Below are 21,134 nucleotides of genomic sequence, written 5' to 3'. Positions count from 1 at the left end.
GTGTGTGTGTGAGTGTGTGTGTGAGTGCTGTGAGTGTGTGTGAGAGTGTGTGTGTGAGTGCTGTGAGTGTGTGTGTGTGTGTGAGTGTGTGTGAGTGCTGTTAGTGTGTGTGTGTGTGTGAGAGTGTGTGTGTGAGTGTGTGTGTGAGTGTGTGTGTGCTGTGAGTGTGTGTGAGTGCTGTGAGTGTGTATGAGTGTGAGTGTGAGTGTGTGTGTGTGAGTGCTGAGTGTGTGTGAGTGTGTGTGTGTGTGAGTGCTGTGAGTGCGTGAGTGCTGTGAGTGTGAGTGTGTGTGTGAGTGTGTGTGTGTCAGTGCTGAGTGTGTGAGAGTGTGTGTGTGTGAGTGCTGAGTGTGTGCGTGAGTGTGTGTGTGTGAGTGCTGTGAGTGTGTGTGAGTGCAGTGAGTGTGTGTGTGTGTGAGCACACTGACATCTAGATTTGTTTTGTATCTAACTATGTTGAAAAATCTGAGTTGACACCGATGCCTCTCAGCCCAGTTCAGCACCCTGGGGTTGTTTTGATTTTTCTATTCTGATCTGAACTCTCTACTTTTTAAATGGGGCCCTTGTGCTCCGACTCCCTCACTCAGTGTCTCAGCAGAAAGATAAAACACTTATGTCAAAATGGATGCCGTTCAGTTCACCTTCAATAGAAATTGTTTGGATCAAATAAAGTCTGAACGGCATTTGTTAAAACTGATTTCCTGCTTTCTTCGCCAGGAAAGGGGGAGTTTCCGGCTGCTGGGTTTGGCCCTATTAATGGTTCCTGGGACCCCGCCGCCCAGGCCTGGTGCTGCTTCACTGCAGACCCTGTCTTGTTGGGCGAACGGCTCTCATCTCAGAGGCTACTTCTAACGGTGTAAAGTAGGTGGAAGTTTGGCAATGTTCCAAGTTATGATACTGAGTAATTCAGGTTCTCTTTTCACAATTAAAACAGAAACAAATAATATTGGAACCCAAATCACCCAGCTTGGGGAGTCCCGGTTGGCTGAGTGACCTGGGTTAAGAAACAAAGGTGTAAAGTAGGTGGAAGTTTGGCAATGTTCCAAGTTATGATACTGAGTAATTCAGGTTCTCTTTTCACACATTAAAACAGAAACAAATGATATTGGAACCCAAATCACCCAGCTTGGGGAGTCCCGGTTGGCTGAGTAACCTGGGCCATCCCCAGCGCCGTCCCCCTGAGTCACACTGTCCCAGTGGCTTATTGATTCTGTCACTGGGCTGCCCTAACCGTCCACCTGTGCCCTCTCATTCCACACCCGTTTGCTTCACAGGGTGGAGAGTGATTGGGAATTACTTACAAGGAAGAGCTCATTCTTCCTCACTGCAATCCTGTGAGTGTGAGGCAGGCACTGTGATAGACCCCACTTCACAGATGTGGAAATGGAGGCACAGAGAGGGCTACATATTTTGCCCGGGTTGCACAGCACGAAGTAGGAGCAGCATTTGAACCCAGGCAGTCTAGCCCCCAAGTAAAGTCCTGCACCCGCTCCCCACCGTACCCCGCATCCCAGAGCTAACCCCTCCTAGCTGTGTGTGTGCACGTGGCACGTACATCCATCCATAGATAGACAGCTTGGGAGTTGTCTCTTTTTCCTTTTAAAATGCATGTGGGGTTAGAGCTGCCCTGGAGGTGTCTGCCTGTCGGGACTTGGAGACTGTCCTGCGTTTCTTTCCTCTCATATCCTGTGGCATCGAAACAAGTTTAAGCATTCCCCACTGATGACATTTAAGTTGCTTCCAAAGTTTTGTAACAACATACAATATTGCCATAGTCACCGTCATTTTATATTTTGTGAATATTTCTGCAGAACATTGTTCCTGGAGGCCGACTGTAGTCGGAGGTTCTGAACATTTTCATTGGTGACATGCTGTTCTTGAAGCAATAAAACTTTGCAGCCTCCCTCAACTGCCAGAGTGTCCACTTTCCACACCTGCCAAGGCCATATGTTAGCAAACTTCTACACGTGTATCTAACAATTGTTTTTAATCCTCACCCGAGGAGTGGGAATATATTTTTCCATTGATTTTCAGAGAGAGTAGAAGGGAGGGGGGAGGTGTTGTTGTAGAAGACCGAAGAAACCCAAGCGACGCTTAGAGAAATGGAGCTTTATTACGCCGGCGGTCTCAGAGGAGTTGCCTCCAGTGTTTGAGCAAACCAATATGGTGGAAGCCCTTCTTTTATCCCCTTTGGTTTCTTTGTCCCCCAAATATGGATGGGGACTTCCGGACCTTTCGTGAGCTTTGAAAAAAGTCCCGTGGGTTGGGATGGGGGTCTTGAGATCATATCTAAGGCCTGGCCTGGCGCCAGCACTGGTAACTCCCTCCGGGGGGTTATGTATTGTTCATGGTTTATGGCCTCTGTAAAATGTGAGCATTTAGGTAACAGGTCTTGCAAGACCAGATTGTGGAGAAAGGAGCAGTGACTTAATTATGGGTTATCAAGAATGTACATTAGGTTACTGCACAGATTCAGATTGCTAGTCCCCCAAACATCAGGGTTACATTGGAATTAGCCTTTTAGCCTTCTCAGTGTGAGAGAGACACATTGAGTGGTTGCCTCCCACACTCGCCCCCACTCGGGGCGGGGATCAAACCTGCAACCCAGGTAAGTGCCCCTGACCGGGAATCCAACCTGTGACCCGCTGGTGCACAGGCCGATGCTCTAACCACTCACATAGCTAACAATTTTTACACTTGATCTTAGCCAAAAGGCCGAGAAGCAATTTAGCTAACATTTTTTAAAAATATGTTTTTATTGATTCTTAGAGAAGAGGGAAGAAGGAGAAAGATAGAATCACTGATAATGAGAGAGAAACATCAAGTGGCTGCCTCCTGCACCGCCCCCCTGGGGATTGAGCCTGAAGCCTAGGCATGTGCTCTGAATCAAACCAGCAACCCCTTGGTGCATGGGCCGATGCTCAACCACTGAGCCACACTAGCAGGGCTGCAAATGAAAGGGGGCAGAAATAGAATGTTGGGGAACCAGCTAGTATCGTAAGAACTATTAATCATGCTCTATGAACCATGATTGTTTTATTCTGATTAAAGAAGGCACTTCTACCCTGGCTGGAGCTGACCTGGAGATGCAGCCCTTCCTCCCCCTTTGGAGCTGCCTATTGACCTGGAAAGATTAACAAAGATTTGTTACAGAAACCAGAATCGCCAGCCCTTTGAAGATCCCCAACCCTTTTTGCATCCGTCCAGGCCTTTGCAGACCTCCAGCCCGCTTACCTGTTAATTGCTTACCTTTGGCTATTTCCCCATGTAACCCCGGCCCTTGCACATCACTAAGCCCTTTGAAGACCCCTAGTCCTTTTCCATATCTTTAAACTGCCCTTTTGCCTACTTTTCCTTTGTAGTTCTACCTAGATAAGCAGCTGGTTTATGGGGGGCTGCAGAGCAGATTTTTGTGGATAACCTGCTGCTCTCCCATAGTGCCGACAATATTGGAATAAACGCTCATATATGATTCAACCCTGTCTCTGCTGAATTGGATCTAGTAGTGACAGGCAGCACTGACCATTGTTTGTCCGGTTACACTAACAATTTTCTTTTTGGGGGGATACAATTTTAAATTTAATTTTACTTGAATTTCACAAAAGTAAAAGAAAGAGAAGTTGATGGAATTGCCGAATTCATACAAATATTTCCTCTAGACAAGAGATACTTCCCCTAAAATATTCCTTTAAGATAAAAAAAAAAAAAAAGAAACTATGAGAACATTAGAGGTTGAAGTCATTATGATTTTTTCCAAGGACGTATTTCCCTTTTTGTTTGTATAGACTGACTTCTTGCTGTGAAAGATGAGTTCGTTGGCCCAGCCACACTGGGATGAACGTGCAGTTCTGAAAATATTGAGCCCATCTGTACCAGTTAGTAACTATCAGCCACTGACTCTCCCCAGGGCTCTCCCTCTCTCATCTGCCCCATCCCACCGCCAGGACCAACCCCAACCCCCATCTCCCCGGACCCAGAGCTACAGGGGAAAGGGGACTCTGGTCCGTCTCCCAGGAGCCTTCCAAGCAGCTTAGTTTCCATCTGTTTTATATAACGGCCTCAGGTAAGGCTTTGTTTGCTGAAAGTATTGAGTGTGAAAATCCCTGCTCAAGGTCAGCCCTCAGGCCCTTGAAGTTTGCACAGTCCGGGATTTTCGAGAATGGAGGCCTTTCTCCCAAACACACTAGCTCAGTGGTTCTCAACCTTCCTAATGCCGCGACCCTTTAATACAGTTCCTCATGTTGTGGTGACCCCCAATTTCATTGTTACAAATTGAACATAATTAAAGCATAGTGATTAATCACAAAAACAATATGTAATTATATATGTGTTTTCTGATGGTCTTAGGCGACCCCTGTGAAAAGGTCATTCGACCCCCAAAGGGGTCGCGACTCACAGGTTGAGAACCGCTGCAGCTCCTTATGAAGTCAAGTGCACGTCTGCATCCTGGTGTAATTACCTTGCATCCAAATGGACAACAGACACAGGCCTGTGGGTATGGAGACGGCCCCGGAGCCGGCTCCAAATCGGATGAGGCAGAAGGTGCTGGAGCCCAGGCTCAAGTGGAGGCGGCAGGAAGGGAGTGGGCTTTGCTCCGTGCCCAGCCCCGTGCCAGGTGCTCACGGTCCAGATCCTCTCCAATCCTATGAGAGGTGTTTCTTTGCTCCCTTCCCTCCCGCCCTCCTTCCCTTCCTTCCGGATTTACTGAGCACCTGTCTGTGCCAGGGGCTGGGGTACAAAGGCACAGCTAGCATCCCCGAGACCTCACCGCCCTGAGAGAGCATCATCCAGAAAACGGCTGAGACTGGGGTGGGGGCAGGATGCAGGGGGAGCCCCAAGCGACTCAGGGAAGGTTCTCCGGTGGAGTTAAAGCTGAGCTGGGATTTGAAGGACGAGGAAGGGCATTCCAGGTGGAGGGAACTGCATGTGCGAAGGCAGGGAGGCAAGAAACAGCCCTCCTGTGGGAGAGCGATGGAGCCCAGGTCCAGGAAATCTGCTGGGTGAGGTTGGGGCCCCAGAACCCACTGCCTGGACCCTCTGCCTCCTTGACCTCCTTTGCTCCCGGCTGCCTGGCCAGGAAGAGGCCCTCATCCACCTGCACAAAAGGAGGCTTTGAAGCTGGAGAGAGGGAGTGAGGAAGGAGGGGCCAGCTGGTGTGTATTTTTGGATTGCTTCTCAGAAATCTCCTCCTCCTCCCACACCACGGCAACCGGGCAGCAGCTGGGGGAGCTGCCGGTGAGCAGGGCTGAGTTGAGGGGGAGGTGGGCTGGGGGTAGGGACCTCTGCTCCTTCTCTCTCAGCCTCAGTTTTGGCATCTAGAATATGGGCACAACAACCTAGTTGCTGGCTCCTGACAACCCAGATGCTCCAGGAAGCGGAGGCCCAGGCTGGACTCCTTAGGGGGAAGGCCTGGGAGGTAAGGGTGGGCCTGGGGAGTACCCTGCATCATCCTGCAGCTGGGGGCTCCACAAGGCTGCGGGTCCCCACCTCTCCCTAATCAGCACCCCGCCTCACCACCCTTCCCTCCCCCAGCCTTCCAGGGACTGCACAGGCCCCTCTGGGCCTCTTGCTTGGACTCTGGATGAGCCACTGCTCTCCTGTCTCTTCAATACCAGCTGTCACAGTCCCAGCAGGAAAGAGATGGCACACTCAAACGATTTTCTGGAAGGACTTTGGCAAAGGGACTGTTGACAGGTGTGAGAGCAGGGGCAGAGAGCCAACCAGGGAGGTGGCACCCGGAAACAGACCATCACAGGTCTCAAGGGCGTCGGCCACGTGATCAACTGGAAGTGGGCATGTGAACAAGGGATGCGGCCAGGAGCCTCCAGAAGCTGAAGAGGCAGGAAGGACTCCCCTGGAGCCCTCAGAGGGAGCACAGCCCCAGACACCCCGGTTTCAGATTCTGGCCCCAGAACGGGGAGAGCACAGGTTCCTGTTTGTTTAGGCCAGTCTGGAGTCATGGGAGCAGCAGCCCCAGAAAATAGACCCCTCCGTTTGGGGCTTTGGCCAGGTTCTGGGGACAGCAGAGCCCTGTGCTCTGGCAGGGGAGACCCCCTAGACCTCTCGCTGCAGGGCTCACAGGGAGATTCATCCCTGTGTCTGTGCCTCGGCCCGTCTCCCACTCCCCCCGGGGCTCCTCAAACTTGTGCATGCACCGAGTGACCGGGTGAAGTGCACAGACCCACCCACCCTAGTTCCGCTTTCCAGATGTCTTATAATCTTTCCTACTTTTTACTTCCCCCTGAGTAACAGGGTCCACAACATGGGGTCCCACACCTCAAATTCTTCTCCCCGAGGGTCAGTTCTGTGTTCATCTGGGGCATGCAAATGTTGGCAATTTTTATAGAACCCACTTAAAATAATTTTTTAGAACAGTTTTACATTTACAGAAACATTGCAAAGATGGCACTAAGTTCCCATAAACACTGCTATTATTAACATCTTACATTAATATGGTGCATCTGCTACAACGAAGGAACCAATATTGATACGTGTTGTAACGAAGGTCCACACTTTAATCAGATTTCCTTAATTTTTAGCTAATGTTTGTTTTCTGTTCTCGGTCGCACGTACATTAGATGCCTCCCTGGGCTCTGGGCTGCGGGTTTCTCAGACTGACAACCTCTGCGACCCCATTCCCATGAGTGCATCTGCTGGTGCTTGGTGGCCTGGCACTCCCTCCTGTTGGCCCAATGATGTTATCACTCTTTGTGTCCCTAAACCACAAAATCTGAACACTGAAAAGTCCCCTAGCAAGCATGGCAGCTGCCAGACTTACACAGGTGACTGGGGTAGAAAACGTTTACCGTGGATGAGGACAAAATACACTCCCGTGCGCTGGTTGGTCTCCATGACATATTCCTCTGCCTCTCCTGGGAGTGCAGACCCAGCCTTCAGCCCTGATGCCGATACCAGTCCCTCCTGATCAAGACGATGAATTGTGTGCTGCTCAGGCGGCTGTTCTTTTTCCTTCAGGTTGCTGCTCTTGGCTGGAGCTTCAGGAGGTGATGGCCACACACCTACCGCCCTGCCCCAGGCCCAACCGCCTCCCCCCTCCCCCCCCACAGAAATCATTACTTCGGGCCCCTGAGGCCCGGTCAGGGATCACAAAGGCTGTTCTGCATCAGGGAGGCCTCCCGAGAGGTTTTTACATAAACACTGTACTTGGCAGATGTCTTCTCAACAAATCTCTTGGTTCAAATTAAAATTCCAGCTGAAACTCCGAGCAGCTTGTTCTGGCCTGACGGGCTGGAAGGCTCCGAGGGGATTTCAGGTTTCTGGAAGGTCAGTGTCGACTGCAGGTGAGATCGCCTTCACTCCGTGTGTCAGTCAGGGCTCCCCAGGAGGCAGGCACCACGCCAATTACCTTAACAGCAAAAATTAACGCGCAGAACGTTCACCAGGTGGGAGCTGTCAACCAGATGAACAGGCAGCACACGTGATGAGGTTCTGGTCAGATTTCCCTCGGGTGGTCATCAACCTGGCGTTGTTTTTCTTTCCTTACGTTGTTGCTGCGAGAATCTGCTGCTGCTCCAGTGGCTAATGGTTATTTGCCTCATCATCTAAGACAGTGGTTCTCAACCTTGGCTGCACATTAGAATCACCTGGGAATCTTTTTAAAATCCTGATTTCTGGGCCTCATCCTCCGGAAATTCTGTTTCTTTGTTATGGGGGGAGGGCACAACATTAGTAACAAAGAAACAGAATTTCTGGAGGATGAGGCCCAGAAATCAGGATTTAAAAAGATTCCCAGGTGATTCTAATGTGCAGCCAAGGTGAGAACCACTGATCTAAGATAAGAGTCTCATTTGAACGGGTCCACGCAGCGTCCATTCTATTCACCTGACCCCAGGTCTGTCGTCACCTCTGTTAAGGAGATTTTCCCTCCATGAGGAAAATGCTACATGAATTCCCTTTGTTGTAGAATCTTGCCATTGTCATACCCAGATGCTCAATGATGGAGACAGAGATTGCTAATGGGTGTCATTACCGGCATATATATTAACATGTTTCTTCTTGTTATGTAACCTAGCGGGCACACTTCAATAGCTGTAATTTTAATCCTGGGTCCCCTGGCCTGTGGGCGGAGGATCCCATTCTGCCTGGAATGAAAGAGGCCTTGTTCTGTTGGAGGCCTGTCACATCCCCCCTACCCCCCTCTCTCTTCTGGAGAGAATTTCAGAACTACTGAAATAAGGAAATAATGTCACTGCTATGTACCAGTACTGGAGATTTAATGTGCTATTTGATGTAGTGGTCCATGTTGTTTTGCTTGCAAAATTGGCGTAGATTATCTTGAATTATATGAACTGCCAGAAAAGCAGTACCAACAAATGACTGTAATGACATTTTTTAGCAGAAAGGGAATGGGTCCGACTCGCTGATGCGCTGGAGCTGCTATTTCTAAAAACATTTAAATAAAATTCACTGGTGATGGCACCATGGCAGTCATAAAGGGTAAGACAGAAAAACCAGAGCTGTTTTCCAACTGCATCGGAACCTTTTTTTTTATTTAACATTTTTATTGATTCCAGAGAGGAAGAGAGAGGGAGAGAGAGATAGAAACATCCATGAGAGAGAATCATTGATCGGCTGCCTCCTGCACAGCCCACACTGGGGATCGAGCCCGAAACCTGGGCATGTGCCTTGATCAGGAATCGAACCATGACCTCCTGGTTCATAGGTTAATGCTCGGCCACTGAGCCACACTGGCAGGGCTCCATCAGAATCTTGAAGTTCAGGGAGATGCTAGGGAGTGGAATTGTGAAAATTGGGAGGGACTTAGATGAACCAGGCAAAACTGTTCTAATCCAATCTTTCCTATTTAGTTAAAATGTTTTTATTTAAATATATCTGTTTCAGATCTTCCTAAAGAAACAAACACACAAAATACCCAGCAATAAAATGAAAAAACAAAAACACAAATGCTGATGTCTTTGTGCCTTTCCTCCCCGCACTGCCTCCCCTCCCTCTCTCCCTCTCTGAGGCTACCTCTCCTGCAGGTGGGAGTCGGTAGGGGGAGGGAACCTTTTCCTTCTAGATTCTTTGGCCTAATAATTAATTGACCTAAGGCAGATTAACAGAAGAAAAAATAAATTTAATTTTGTACACATAAAATTCATAGAAATATGAGATTCCAAGAAATGACCAAAGAAACACAAAGAAACAATTATTTGTGAAGAATTGACAAAGGCACGTCCCGAGTGGACGCTGTGCCAGGTGTCAACTCATGGCCCTGACGTCCAAACTCCCCCTTTGGCACGGCCCCATGATAACGGGCGGGACCCCAAGCATTCCTCCGTCACCGTGGGCATGATGCTGAGCTTTGTCAGTGCAGGGCACAGCAGAATGGGGTCTCTTCCAGGTTGGGATGTGCTGTTCTGTACTTTCTTGCCCCTACTGCACGCTCATTGGTAGTGTGTATGTGTGTGTGTGTGTGTGTGTGTGTGTGTGTGTGTGTGCTTGCTAGTGTGGTGGTGGTGGTGGGGTGCTCTGACTCAGTCATTCCGTCAGTGACACTGAAGCCAGGGCCTGGTCACCACCTCACTGTGAACCTCCCACACGGACTCCAGGCCTCCAGCTGGCAGCAGCGACCTCGGGTGCCCCCGCCAGCCTCAGCCTCAGTTTGCCTCCATCACAGAAACGTACTCCCTGCTTACAGGGACTGTGGACTGCCCTGGTCCAGGCACTCAGGGCCCTCGCCATCCAATGGGCTGGGACCACAGCTCAGCATGCAGCCTGGGCACGGGACCCTTTTTCAAGCCTGCATTTCCCAAGTCCTCAGCCTCAGCCCTGGCACACATTCAGATGTTCTTCTCAGCCATCTCATTACTCCCATTATAGCTTAGCTATTTTTTATATTAAATTTCTCTCTAAATCACTGTGTGGTTTCTGTCTGCTGATGGGCCCCAGGGGACACAGACATCCCAAGGATGCCTTCTCCTTCCCTTGTCTGAGCCTTCAAGCCTCTTTACTCCACTCAACCTTTGCAGCTTCTTTCTTAATTTCATTCTCACTTCTAAAATCACCATCCAAATTCTGAATTCCTAACTGTAGGATTATCCACCAAAGCAGCTAGTCTAACTTTTTAAGACCGAATCTAATCATAGTTCCCCACCCTACAAAACCAGAGAGAAGTCTGCACAGAGATGTTCATTCCTGCATTATTTGTAACAGGGGGGGTGGGGGGGGGACAAAAAACATCCCATGTGCCTGAGTCAAACTCATTTATGTGAATTTGAGGGGTTGTCTGGCGGTTGTGTTACACCGTAAATAGTTTTTTTTTCTGAAAACATTTTTATTTGAAAGAATGATTGACAAACTATGCTTATTAAGACTTGAATGTTTGTCCGACAGGATTTTAAAAAATTAACCAAGTGATGCTGCCACTTCAAAGCAACTGACAGTATTTGTGGCCATTGATAAAAAGTGAGCTTTCAAGCAAAAATTAGAATGTTGCAAAACATGTATTCACTACCACGTACTTGACAGCTTTGATTTCCATGATTTTTAATACTGAATAAATGGGATGTTTCAACATTTGGAAGATCTGCAGAACTCAGTTAAAGAATACTTTCCAAATAGCTAATACATGATGTTATAAAATCAAGAATGGGTTAGTGGTCCATTCAAAGTGCAAGATAAACAAATTTGATGTAACTGAGTACAATACATTCATTGATTTTGGTTTCTGATTCAACATGGCAATTAACCTTTAAGAAACTACCACTGTGGTTTCGATGTTACATCAAATACCCATGATTAACTAACTCCAAAGGCTATTAAAATATCTCTCTCTTTCTCAATTATCTGCATGAGGCCAGTTTTTAAGGACTTCAACCGAACATTTATTTAGGCCTCTTTCTCTCATCAATGCTTTAGTTCTCAGTGTAGTGGTCTTGAATACCTTTTACGTTTTATTCCTAGGTATTTCAGTTTGGGTGTTACCATAAATGGACTTATTTCACTTTCCAATTGTTTGCCACTAGTATTTAAGAATACAAGCACCTGTCCTGGCTGGATGGTTCAGTTGGTTGGAGCACTGTTCTGTACTCCCAAAGGTTGCGAATTCAATTCCCAGTTAGGGCAAATTTGACCCCTGATTGGGTCGCTGTATGGCAGACAAGCAATTGATGTTTCACTCTCTCTCAAATCATTAAAACATATTCTTGGGTGAGAATTAGAAAAGAAAAAACAACAACAACAACAAACCACGTAAGTATCTAAAAGGGTCTTGAAACTAAAAAGTTTGGAATCAGTGAACAATTGTAGTATTTCAGCATGAATTTTGGTGACTTAAACATAGCAAAATATAAGCTTATTTTTAATCAGTGTTAAAATGATGTCCACAAATTTTTAAAGTATAGGATATTCTTTTTCTTCTTAAAGTCCTAAAATCAGCTCCCCCCAATATTACAAAGTCTAATAATGAACTTTCATGGACCTGGTGTCAACATTAACTCATATTCAATCTGATTTGAGCTTTGTCTCCACTCACTTTTCTATATTATTCTGAAGCAAGTTCTAGGCATGATATAATTTCATCAAAACTTCCTTATGTACCTCTAAACAATGTACGAATGTCAAAGACTCAACAATAATATGGCCAAATATTATTTTCATCAATACCCACCGAAGTGGGGATATTGCCCTACTATAGATTCCAGGCAATATTTTTACCCCCAAGAAGCAGCCATTGTCCCACTTCCAAGACAAACCAAATGTTCTGACCTTCAGTATATTTTTAAGAGATCCACTTAATGTTTTTCAGCAAATATTAACTAGGAAGTCTCTGAAATACAAAATTGTCAAGCATGGAATAAATGGCACTAGGGTTCATCTCTTGTTTGAGGAGCTTCTCGGGTCAGTCAGTTAAAAAGGTTTCCAAGGCCATCTAGGATTGTAGCTTGATTACTGAGCCCGCATGGGCATGGGAGAAGGTGGCGGTGACACAAGCAGATTCTTGTTCTCATGAGAGTCATTTTTGTGACACTTCCAAAGCCTAATGCTCCTTCATTTTGGTCTCTTAAGTCTTACAATAATATGCATAAATTAACGAGTGTTTTATTTATGTTTTATTAAATATATTTTTATTGATTTCAGAGAGGGAGAGAGAGAGAGAAACATCAATGATAAAGAGAATCATTCATTGGCTGCCTCCTGCATGCCCCCCCACTGCATTCGCCCTTGACCGGAATTGAACCTAGGACCCTTCAGTCTGACGCTCCATCCACTGAACCAAACCAGCTAGGGCTTAAATAACATATACAGGCATGCCGGAATGGCCATTTACTAATTATAAGTTAAAATTTTAAAAGGCTTATATTCATTAATATCTGCTGACCCAAAAAAGTTCAGTCAAGTATGGTTGTTGTCATTTATGAAAATAACACAAGGACAATACCGTTAGCTGATAGCACTTTATTACCTGCCCTTCTGCCACCCTGCATCCAGTGAGACAAAGTGTCCATAAAACTAGAGTATATATCAAAGAAGATAAAAAATACTACATGGCAGGAATCAGAAGAATAAAGTAAAATCTTACAAGCAAAATGAAAGGCAATACTAACTCCTACCTCCCTTCCTATTCCTTCCACTTCACGGACACTACTCCCCCCCGCCCCCACCCCAACCCCGCCACCTTATACATACACATACTCCTCACGAGGAAAGAAACTACACCCTAGGAACAAATTGAGTGTGAGAGGATTTTTTTAATTCAATTTGTAAAGGACAGTTTAAAAAAACAACAAAATGTTAGTAACACGCTAGAACATTGGCTTGTTCATTTGACATTTTCTCTATCCTCACCAATTTTTATTACAAAAATCAGAAAAGTAAAAACCCATTACAATATTTGCACAGTGTAACCACAGTGTCACCTAAACAAAAGCTAATTTCTATAAAACCATAAACTTAACAATTTTATTAAAAGAGATTCAAAATTCTCTCAGTTTACTGGATATACATAGTGGTATATATTTTAAAGCAGAAAACCCCCGGAAAACAAAGAAAAAAGAAAATATAAGTCAGAATGGTCAGTTACGCATTTTGACCTGACAGTTCCTACGAATAGTAACTTCCACTACATATAAAGGAAACCGTTATCTGCGGTAAAAATTCTGGAGACAAAGTAGGAAATATGTAATAAAAACAATCGATCAGAAGTCAGTCCCTGGCTGCATGTGTTTTCAATGAAACCCAGGCAGTGAGTTACATCAGGAAAGAAGGGACGTGACTTATGTGTCCAAACCACTGTGTGTGTCTACAAGCAAGACCTTTATATATCAAGTTGCAAAGTTTCAATGAAAGAACTTTGAAAAGCACAAATGTTCTTTTCTTCATACAAATCACTGCAAGTCATCTTTGTAAGGCTGGACCTTGCATAGGGAAATAGCTGTCTTCTGTCAAAAATTCTGCAGGAATGAGGGAAAAGCAAGCTTTTCAAAATGATGCCCATGTGCAAAGAGTTAAATTACCAAGCACCTCTTTAACTGCCTCCAATTTATCTTTATGAGATATTTGACATAAGGAAAAATTGCCAATTTATGGTGACAGATTGGCAGCAGAAATATTAAATTCCAAAAGTGCATCGTTAGAGTCTCGCTACCTACGGAAGAAACTCTGATGCACTAAATATGCCCCACTCGTGCTTTCACTAGGACTCACGAGGAACTTGTATAAATACAAGTTTGCTTTTTCAGAAAGTTAAAGTATAAAAAAATAGGACAAGTCGTGGCATTCCTTTAAAAGTTGATGCTACATTAGTATTCTGAGTTGGTTACTAGGAAGGATTAATGCTTCCAGACAGAGCCCGGCCACTTGCCTTTAAGAGCCATGGTAGAGGTTCATGGTACCCAGGACAGCAATGTCATATCTTTCTTCCACCTTCACAGAATTGGAATGCTCTATTACACTATTAAGCTCAGGGATGCTTTCAGCAGTGTCCCCGAACCCGTGGTAATGTCCATAGTGCAAATTTTCCCCAATATCTTCCACCCAGGAAGGTCTATTAGCTATGCAGCTACTTGGACTCCCATTCAGGTGCAGAGAACCGCACATCTCAGGGTTAACGCTCATGGTCTTTTCTGGCTCCTCAGTCCCATTAACACAGAGAGAACCCTGGCTACTTGGAAATGGTGGTCCTGGAACTAATCCATTGCTAATTCCATTAGATCCTGTTAAGCACTGGTTATTCCTGCTTTCCATCCCATTGATCTGAGTCGTGGAAGAGAAGTCCAAATGTCCATTGATGACACATCCGTTTGTCAATGTATTCGATACGGAGCTACTGTTTTTCATATCTGCATTAAGAAATACACCTGTCACCAAAATTCAGAACCAGAGGGGAGGAGAAACTATAAAATGCTTCATTGCTGCTACAATTTTAAAGGACTTATTCAGTTTCTTTTCTTTTAAACAAACCAGTTCCTTTTCCAAAGTGAAAACCATACATAGATTTTAAAATAAAACATAACGGCAGCATTTGCCTGGTAAGAAAGAAAACATTTATCCATTTCAGGAGTGTTGGGAAGCCAAAAATTAAAAAAACTTAAGTTGACAAATATACTGCATGAAAAATACCAATGGTACTGAAAAGCTGTCAAAAAAAAACTTCCCATTTGAAGTCTCCTCTCGGAGAAAGGTTTTTAAAATCACCCCTCAGAAAGTCCATCAGAACTGAATGTAGGGATTCCCACAAAAGGCTGAAATAAAACACAAACTTCTCCAGCACTTAACAAGAGGAAAGCGGTTATGAAGCAGGTGAATTAAGGCAGCTCCTCGGACTTTCCTCACAAGTCAGGAAAGCGTACACAGGAATATGCAGAGGAACCGCTTTGCCTTTCACACTCCAATCTAACGGTGCTCCTGCCCAGGGCCACAGAGCAGCCCCGCAGAGTGCCCAGCACAGCGACCACGGGCAGGAGCTAATGGTTCTCATGCACAGTCTTGGGCCAATGGCAGTTCTGAAGTTTCTTCTGAGTTCAGCAATTAAGGTGATCATGACATCCAAGGTTCCACTTTTAAAAACAACTTATACTGGAAAAAGTTGATAGATTAATCTGCATCCATTAAAAGAAGGATGTCTTACAAAAAAAATGTCAGTCACAAAACGTTTGGGCACATGGGAATAGGCAATTACAAGGTATTTTTCTGTATAATGACACTAGAGAGTTAATATTCATGTTCACAGGAGTTCACTGCACAGTATAGAGAATGATCTAAAATTATGTCTTGCTTACTAATATTAAATTTTAATGTTCTGCGCTATTAAAGCATGGTATGATATTAAACACAGAAGAGCTAAGCTATAACAGATGAGGACCCATTTTGCGTATCTGGTCACCCTAACATCTCACACAGTGCGCCTGTCCCTTGAAGGGGCCACTTTTGGGTTCACCGCCTATAGACCTCTGACTTGTACTCAAACACAGGTTTTTGTGTGTCTTGCAAATCTCCCTGCCAACAAAAAAATCACAGCTTGTTCAATGGACAAACACCTCCTAAACATTCCATTAATCATCAATTTTCTGGCAATTTAAATGCCAATCATAGTTTAATAATTATTATAAATTCTTCAGAAGATTATGACAACTTTTAAAAAAAGTAAATGATAGCTTTTCTATTTAGGTAAAACACAAGGGTAGAGAGCAAGTGTTTCAAGAACTAAACATGAAGTGAAATAAAAAGGAAAAAAACAAGCTGTTCCAGGGAAATATTTAAATTTTTTTAAAAGTATAAACAACTGTTCCTGGGTGATAAAACTCATGGGTATGGTGGCAAGTTTGATAGTTATTAATAACTGATATACTACCAACAAAGGTGAAAATCCGATTTTCAGTGACTGGTCTGCAAAGGTAAATGAGCATGGCCTCAGAAATCTGAGTTAACGAGACTCACTTTTTTTGTTTAATGTTCACCGTGTGAGTACTGCTTTCCTTTAGTGCATTATGCAATCTCAAAATCAAGGTTAGTAGATCACCTGATATCATTGTAAGAAATCTAATAAAACTGAGCATGCAAATAGCAGACATGCTAGAAAATGACTAAGACATAGCCCCACTGGCCAGCTCCAATTCCTTTATTCCGTTCTTTATTCTGTTCCAAACTGCCTTTCTGGACTCACCCATTTACTTATCTGCTACAAGTAATCTTTAGCTATTTTAATGTTTGCTTATTCAGTCAGATAATGTTATAAATGAAATGATGGAAAATATGAGGATGCTTACTTGGCACCTATAAATGGGATGAGCTGGGCTTGAAAAAAATTATGGCTTTTTTAATGTTACGTTCATTTTGGTATTAAATTTAACCTGAAAACCCAGGGAATTAATGTTTGAAGATTAAAGAGTGATTACTTCTGCCTTTTTAAAAGCATGTAGCAATGCCATTAAAAAAACAAACAAACGGGCTTTGCTTCATTTAATTATTTGGCAAAAAGGTGACTCCTCCCATAACAATTCTGTAGCTTCTAGAAAGATGTATACATTTTTTTGAACAGAAATGATTATTTTCATGTAAGTCTGGGAAACAAAATATATAATCTTTTATCCCCAGTAGAGAATTTGGCATAAAGACATAATAAAAATTTTAAAAAGCCAGTATCTATTTCTAAATATAATAATACAGTAAAAGAATGGCTAAAATATTTTTATGGTACCTAAATAAGATTGTAGAAAAAAAGCATGAACTAAATGGATAAATCTTAAAAAGCTAAAAGAAACTGAGACTTTGCCTTTTAAAAATGGATAATGACTATCAATACTAAAATTTTAATATACTAAAAATGTTAGTGTATAGAATGTGTTTTGTGAGACATGGTGGTCAGCATTTTACTAGACCTAGAGTGTGTGGCACAGAAACCAGAGCAACCACTGAGCGTCGAATGACAGATTCTGTACTGGCGCGACTGGTTACAAGTAAAACCACAATGTTTACTAGTTCTCAATGTTTATGGCGAGTCAGACTTCTGGCTGTTAATCGCTTTGAAATTACTAGCAATAGGCGTTCATTCAGTATATTCACCAAAAAATGCAAAACCTTATTAAAATTAAACAAGGCACATTAAGCAAAAGTTTAAAATCAAATAGAGATTGCACTTATATTTTTCATATCCATAGAATGCACCAAAAACACTTATCCTTGTATCTACAAACTTGCCCAAGATATGCAAATTATAATATAACATTCTTTGAAACACTAAACAAAGTGCAAAACTTGTTTGAAAGAAGCTGTTAGAAATAATATGCATACTGATTCTTGCAACGACAAGGGGTCTGCATTGCTGAAACAGTATATATTTCTATTTCTTTTGGTCCAACAGAACCACCCTCCTGCTGTGTGGTGTCTTCGACCATTGGACTGTTGTTGCAGCTAACAGGAAACTGTCCACTCCCACCTGTTACAACAGCAAACTCTCTATCGATGTGCATTTTGTCAGCATCATCTTCTGCCTCGCTGTTCACTAGCGGCATGCAGTAATCCAAGCTTTGAGCTGCACAGGAAACAAAGGCAATTTTAGATCCAATGCACATACAGAAAGACTTTACGACAAATGTTTCTCATTCCTTTTTGTTCGAGCACTGAACATTCCAAAATTTTCAAATAATTTCATAATCTACACGACAAATGATCTTAGTATACTACTGAGAAACTTTTCCACAGTATTACAAATATTTTTAAATTCAGCATATTCTATATTGTGCCTCAAAATGTCCATTCAATTGTTTTTCATAAATACTAGGACAGTTCTTGGTAACAACATAAAAATCATGAAAATGATCCTCAAATAAAAAAAAAAAATCACAAATTTCAGTAACAGAAAAAATAAGGTAAAAGCCAAGACTCAAGACAGGCCTGTCAATACTGTTCCCGTGTGGTACTAGCCTATGTTTCTAGATAAAATAACATTAAAGTTTTAGTTCCAAGATATTTGGAGCCGATGCTATATGTACATTTCTTGTAAAATTATCATTCTCTGTATCTTGGAGAAAAGCTAATATGCACATTTAATCACTTTTCCTCCAAGTACTACATACTCTGTGCAGAAACACCCCCACCCCCAACCCCCGAAAACTCTAGTATCCCCACTTCTCAGGAGCAGCCACTCTCATTTGATGTAGACAAATCTAGTCTTAAGCATGTATTTTTCTTCAAAACCAGGTTCTAAAAATCATTTTTATGCTTTGCTTTTATTCATTTACCATGGCATAAAGGTATCAACTAAGTTCAAAAGAATCTTTAAAGTTGGAAATTGTACAGCTGTATTATAACTTGCCCGCCACCAAATTCCCTGCTACTGCTTGGATTGCTTCCGTTTTCTTTCCTATTGTGAACACCATAATCAAATCAATATACTTATAAAGGCATCTCTGTGCACATTTCTGGGTCTTTACTCAGATAAATAACTAGCATTATTTTTGGGTCAAAGAATAAGCAACAACATTTAGTGCTAAATATTTCTTTCAAATAACTTAAAAGCAAAGACTTGAATTTTGCAGCTTTAATTACTTCTAGTTTTAGAGGCACACAAGTCATTTTCAATATAGGAATGAGCATATTCCAGATTATTCCCTTAACTGTTGAAACTAAAGATGATAGTGTAGTCTTAATGAGAAATAAATTCTGAATTAGTATGTGGGAGAAACAGAAGAGTGTGATTTTGTGTAGTTGAGAGAAAATAGAAGTCTGCACAGGTATGAGGCCAAAAAACAGTCTACAAATAGAGGTGCTTTGAAAAACCAGAGGCATTAAACCATAGATTTCAGTCTTTTCCACTCAATGCTTTTTGTAATCCTCTACAAGCCCCAAATAAGTGATAGGCAAGGTTCTATCTTCACTATGAAACAATACTTTCAAGAGATCAGCGATAAATAAGCCCTCTCAGTAAGGGGGAACACTGGAAAGGAGTGTTCCAAATACCAGTTGTCACAATCCATACAACCTTCCGGGAGTTTAGTCTCGATAAACCTGCATTCAGCACGGGGTGTGGTTTCCCCCTTTTCCGCACTCTAATGCCTGGTAAGCCAAATCGGGTGTATACTGAGAACAGGTGCAGGCTATCATGGCAAAACCACAAATGTCCTTGTAAAAAAGACATCCCCTGGGATACAGGGTGGCTTTTAGTAGCCATACTCCATGTCTGGTTTTGTTGTGGAGCTCAGGTGTCAGTGTTTCTTGGGCAAAGTGGCAACTACATTATATCTGCAATTTCAAATTGCACGTGTTTTGTTTTGTTTTTTAAGATAAGCCCAGCCCTGGCTGGTTTGGCTCTGTGGATAGAGCACTGGCCTGCAGACTGAAGGGTCCCAGGTTCGATTTCGGTCAGGGGCACATGCCTGGGTTGTGGGCTCAACCCCCAGTGGGGGATGTGTGGGAGGCAGCCAATCAATGATTCTCTCTCATAATTGATGTTTCTCTCTCCCCCTTCCTCACTGAAATAATAAAAAAAAGATAAGCCCAGCCAGTGTGGCTCAGTGGTTGAGCATTAACCTATGAACCAGGAAGTCATAGTTCAGTTCCTGGTCAGGGTACATGCCTGAGTTGCAGGCTCATTCCCCAATGGGGGGGCATGAGGGAGGCAGCTGATCCATGATTCTCTCATCACTGATGTTTCTCTTTCCCTCTCCCTTCCTCTGAAATAAAAATATATTTAAAAAAAAATGAAGACCACCCTTACCCCACAATCTTCATAAAAGCTGTATTTGCCAACTCATCCTTTGAGCCCAGTGCCTAGGATAGTACCCATATTAACAAATGAAACCTACACTCTAGCCAGAAAGGGCACAGACACAGAAAGCAAGAAACATGAACTACAGCAACCAGTAACATCAAACTAACCCATCATTTCAGAGAAGTGGAAGCAGGGCATGAAGGCGGACCTGCCACTAGGGGGCCAGAGTCGGTGGCAAAGGAAGTTTGGGGACATTGAAAACAAAAATGTGTATACAGAGGACCTGGGGCACAATGCTATTTTAAAGCAAAAATTAATCCCTTAGCTAGAGGCCTACCCAGTGCACTAGGAATTATGCTCTAAAATTGTTCCATTTAGCAGATTATGTCTTTTGTTAATGCAGGTAAGTTTCTCATTAATAGAAGTCAAAAATTAAACAAGAACAAAGGCTTTCATATTTGGGTAGTCAAACTCTTTAATGTAGGAAGCATATGCTAATGCAGACAACCTAGAATTTAATTATTTCTCTAAGGATACACTACCTTTGTAGTGAGTTTTTCCCATAAAATATCTGCAAGGATATTATTTCACTACTTGGCTGATAATCCAGCTGCCCCAGAACCCTGGGTAATTTCATACTAATGTCTTCACTTTATTCTCAGCACCTGCATATAGTGAGCACTCAATTATACAGGGGCACTAAGGTTGCATTTGCTTTTTAAAATTGTACTTTATGTCATGAAATTAAAATTGGCCTCTCAGAATATTCACATTGGATCTGGATTTGACTTTCTCTGACATTCACAGATGTCACCTGTGGTATTTTCTCTCACACATACCTATCGCCAAAGTAACTGTTTAAATATTCCATGTTGCATCTGAGAAAGGAGGTCTGTAAACACTTCAGAATTCTTCTTCCAAAACTGTAAATTTTGATTGTTTTGGAAAAACTTTCCCTTCCTGTTTTATTTACCTTCACAGCTAAAAAATTACTGAACATGTTGTAAAGTGTCCTTACCTTTTGACTCCCAAAGCAGGTATTTGTTGAAGATTCTAGCACACATTAAACAATGCACAGTTATGACAGAAAACCATCTAGGCCTGGCTCAAAGCAAACACAAGCAGAGTCACTGCCCAGGGAGTCTTCTCCTCCTTGACCTCTGGAGCCAAGATGCTCCATTCAGGAAGGTGCCGGGATAACAGAGGCCTGCATTTGTATTTTCATCTAAAACTCAAAGGTTGAATAAAACCCCTAAAGCCAATTCTAAGGGAGCTTCTAAAACTACATAAACCATGAGTTTAAAATGTAGGAAAGGCCTATAATCCATACCGAACACACCAACTGACGTGTAAAACTGGCAAGTAGTTTCAGACAGTGGATTTAAGAGCAGCTCGGTGTTGTGAGATGGTGATCTTTCTTTGTGCATCTTTACAGTGCCAGTCAGAGGTCCCTCCCAGGTGC

At 43.2% G+C, this 21,134-nt stretch overlaps 1 protein-coding gene across 1 annotated transcript in view; it reads right to left on the bottom strand.

The window, feature by feature from the left end:
- Positions 1-12,693: 12,693 nt before the first annotated feature.
- The window catches only part of ANKRD10 (ankyrin repeat domain 10), a 34,596-nt gene continuing 26,155 nt past the window's right edge, over positions 12,694-21,134 (bottom strand). The window contains exons 5-6 of the mRNA XM_014454189.2: positions 17,399-17,494; positions 12,694-14,303 (exon numbers count right to left, since the gene is read on the bottom strand). Coding sequence (XP_014309675.2) covers positions 13,828-14,303; positions 17,399-17,494 — 572 coding nt within the window. The 3' untranslated portion in view covers positions 12,694-13,827. The remainder of the gene's footprint in view (positions 14,304-17,398; positions 17,495-21,134) is intronic.

This window comes from Myotis lucifugus, unplaced genomic scaffold (assembly GCF_000147115.1).
Source record: "Myotis lucifugus unplaced genomic scaffold, Myoluc2.0 scaffold_33, whole genome shotgun sequence".
In the NCBI taxonomy this organism is placed as follows: Eukaryota; Metazoa; Chordata; class Mammalia; order Chiroptera; family Vespertilionidae; genus Myotis; species Myotis lucifugus.
This window is presented reverse-complemented; position numbering and strand designations above follow the sequence as displayed.